At 37.1% G+C, this 3,029-nt stretch overlaps 1 protein-coding gene across 1 annotated transcript in view; it reads right to left on the bottom strand.

Moving 5' to 3' along the window:
- Window positions 1–3,029, bottom strand: part of LOC122359938 (angiopoietin-1-like) — a 25,149-nt gene that overhangs the window by 6,245 nt on the left and 15,875 nt on the right. The window contains exon 6 of the mRNA XM_043260177.1: window positions 2,416–2,517. Within this exon, the coding sequence (XP_043116112.1) occupies window positions 2,416–2,517 (102 nt within the window). The remainder of the gene's footprint in view (window positions 1–2,415; window positions 2,518–3,029) is intronic.

The raw sequence follows: 3,029 nt of genomic DNA, 5'->3' as shown, positions 1-3,029 counted from the left end.
AGCATTGTCGTATGTAAACATCAACATTTTTATTAAAACTATGTCATGGTGTAGAAGAAATGGTGAAATTTATTAACTGACAAATACGTGGAGAACTTCAGCAGAGATCCCCCCTGTAAGAGGAGTTTTGAAAGGAAAAATCAAAGGTCATATTATTGGATGAGAAACAAGTAAGAAATTAAATATGCCTATATGAGTTTATATGCAAACAAAATAAACCGTGCTACAGGCAAAGCTATGATGATATCACTCATATTGCCTTACAGACTAACTGAAACCTTCTTCTCACTTATTAATTGCTGGCTCTTGGGAGCAGGTGATTGATGAGCAAGAGTAAGAGTGCAGTAAACATGAGTATTTCGTTTTGCCTGTAGCACTCCTGTGAGGGTAAAGAGGCTCCATCCTCCAAAAATCCTTGTAATGTGCCTGAAATCTGATGGCTGTTTTTTCGCAACCTGTATCTGTTTATGTTGTCCAGAAGTGCCAGTTCTCTTCTGATTGGGTTTCCCCTTGGAAGCCTGGCCTTTGTACATGGGATCGTCCCTGAGAAGCTTTCTCGTCACGAAACCGCATCATTCCTTATGTGAGTAATGTAGAGGAAAAACGAAGATCAATTGTTATTTTATACCCTAAAACAGGGAGTTCTCTTGGGTGTGTGGTTTTCTATACAACACAGCAGTGGTGTCTCAACAACTCACTCAGTTGCTATGTATCATTCCAGTAATAGCCATTCAAAGTGGCCTGTCCAAAACCCTTTCTCTTGTAGAGGGGAATGGAGAAAAGTCAGATTAACACTGCCAAAACCTAGGAACAATTGTTTCCATAGTCTAAATATCTGATTCCATTCTGATGAAGAGTTTCTCCCATCTTCCTTTGGGAAACTGATTGGGAAAAGAGAAATAAAAACCTTGATGGTGCTGATAGTGACTGGCTGTAGCGGATACTCAAACAAGGAGAGGTGGAGTTATTCCAATATTTAATTTGATCCAAATCAGAAAAAACAGAACATACAAATAAAAGCTTTGGAGAGAAGTGCACCAACTCTTTCATTAGAGTCAGTACTGATTTTATGTCCCTAAACCTCAAACAGGTTCAGGTCAAAGATGTGGCTTTTTAAAAACATGGCTGTCATTCATTATCATCACCACACCGAATATTAAAACAATAGTTTAAGTTCCAGCCATTTATAGTCTCACAGCCTATTTTATTTAATTGAGCTTCATGAATGTTGCTATTCCTAACTCAACACACTCCAATAAAGACAATTGTTTTGAACTTTTTGTCCTAGGTTTGATCTTCGGAAAAGGCATATTTGATCTTTGCCATTTGCGGCAAGTCCAACGCCGCGTTAATTCTCAGTCTGGATCTCTTCAACAGCTATGCTTCCATCCAAGTTGCGAATTTAATTTAACCTGTGTTTGCTAGCAATCAGTGGAAGATGCCTCATGGCTGGATGTGACGGAATGTCAAAGTTCTGGGAGGTAGTAGCACAACACATTATTTTTTATTTCAGACTTCGGCTCGAGCATTTCAAAACAACATGTTATTTTAAAATAAAACTATTCAAAATAATTTTTTATTAATTTTAAATAAAGCTGCACAAATGTAGTATCACATGAATAAAATTAAACTTAAAATATTTGAAATGGGTAAGGTTGAACTACAAAAAATACTAAAACTACAACTGAAGTAAATGAAAGAAATACTAATAAAATGGCAAAAAAGTAAACAAAGAAACAAGCTATTTTAATACTATTTAATATAAAGCTTAAATCAGATTTCTTCTCTGACAGAATAATTTAGTCACATAACTTTTTTTTTATTTATTGAAAATATGTTGATAACCATATAAAAAAAGTAATATTAGAAGCAATAAATGTAAAAAATCTAAATGTTGTATGTAATTTGTATTTTTTAATTTATGCATCTTTGTGTTTGCCTGTATTTTTAATATCTCAACCCCCCACAAAAAAATCTGTGCATGTAAGCAGAATGTGTAATTGGCTTATATGTAAACTTTCTTCTTAGTCAACAGTAGTGTTACAACAAAGTCTGAAAGTATGATTTAATATTACATTTCAGCCTGTTGTGGCAACAACAAAGTCAGCACCGATTTCCCAGTTTTGCTACGACTTTTGTATTTTACACTATTTTTTATCCAATAAAGAATACCGACTACACGCAAACTATGATTTCTAAGCGCAGGGAGAATCCCATTATCTCATTTGACTCATCTGTTTCCTACTCTATGGGGTGTCATGGTTATCCTTCACTCTTTTGAGTCTAAATCAAAAACAGATGAACCCAGAAGATATATCACCCATATGCGTTGCTTAAATGAGAAAGATGAAGATCATGTCCACCGTTATAGAGCGAGTGAAACAGAGGTTAGTGGGAAGGAATATGGCTACGTACCATTTTATATTCTTTCCATGTTCTTTGAAAGTCCACGCTACCATCTTCACGTCTTTGGATTACGGTCCAGCCTCCGCCCGCAGACTCCATGTTACAGTACACCTGTTTGGAGACAAGGCACATCATACACATGGAAATATACAAGGATGGAAATAGCACAAACCATTTATCTTGACCTTATGAATCAGTATGTCCTTATACGACAACAGATACCCCCATTAGCTTAGTGACTTCTCCAAACAGTGATTAGCGGAGAGGTCGAGTAGCAGGACTAAGATCAAAGCTGTGGCACTCAGGGACACCTGGCTGTAATCTAGCACAGTGGGTCGAAAGTCGTGGCGTCACATCACACGCACCCAGCTGAACACACAGACCAGCCTGGTTGCAATTAATGCAGCATCGGTGGCTGGAGCAGCACCAAAACCACGTATTCAGGGACAGATATGTACGTTCTCGGATGCAGCTTTTTTCACACACGTTTACATTGTAAAAGGTGAAAATATGCACTTCTGCCTCACCTCACTCTTCACTTTCATTGGCGTCTACATGATAGTTTGATGTATTTCTGACTAGCACAAAATGAGTCAATTTATGTTGCTGGTAAACAAACATCC

Source organism: Puntigrus tetrazona, chromosome 16 (genome assembly GCF_018831695.1).
Source record: "Puntigrus tetrazona isolate hp1 chromosome 16, ASM1883169v1, whole genome shotgun sequence".
Lineage (NCBI taxonomy): Eukaryota > Metazoa > Chordata > Actinopteri > Cypriniformes > Cyprinidae > Puntigrus > Puntigrus tetrazona.
The sequence above is the reverse complement of the archived record's forward strand: the minus strand, read 5'-3'. Positions and strand labels throughout refer to the sequence as shown.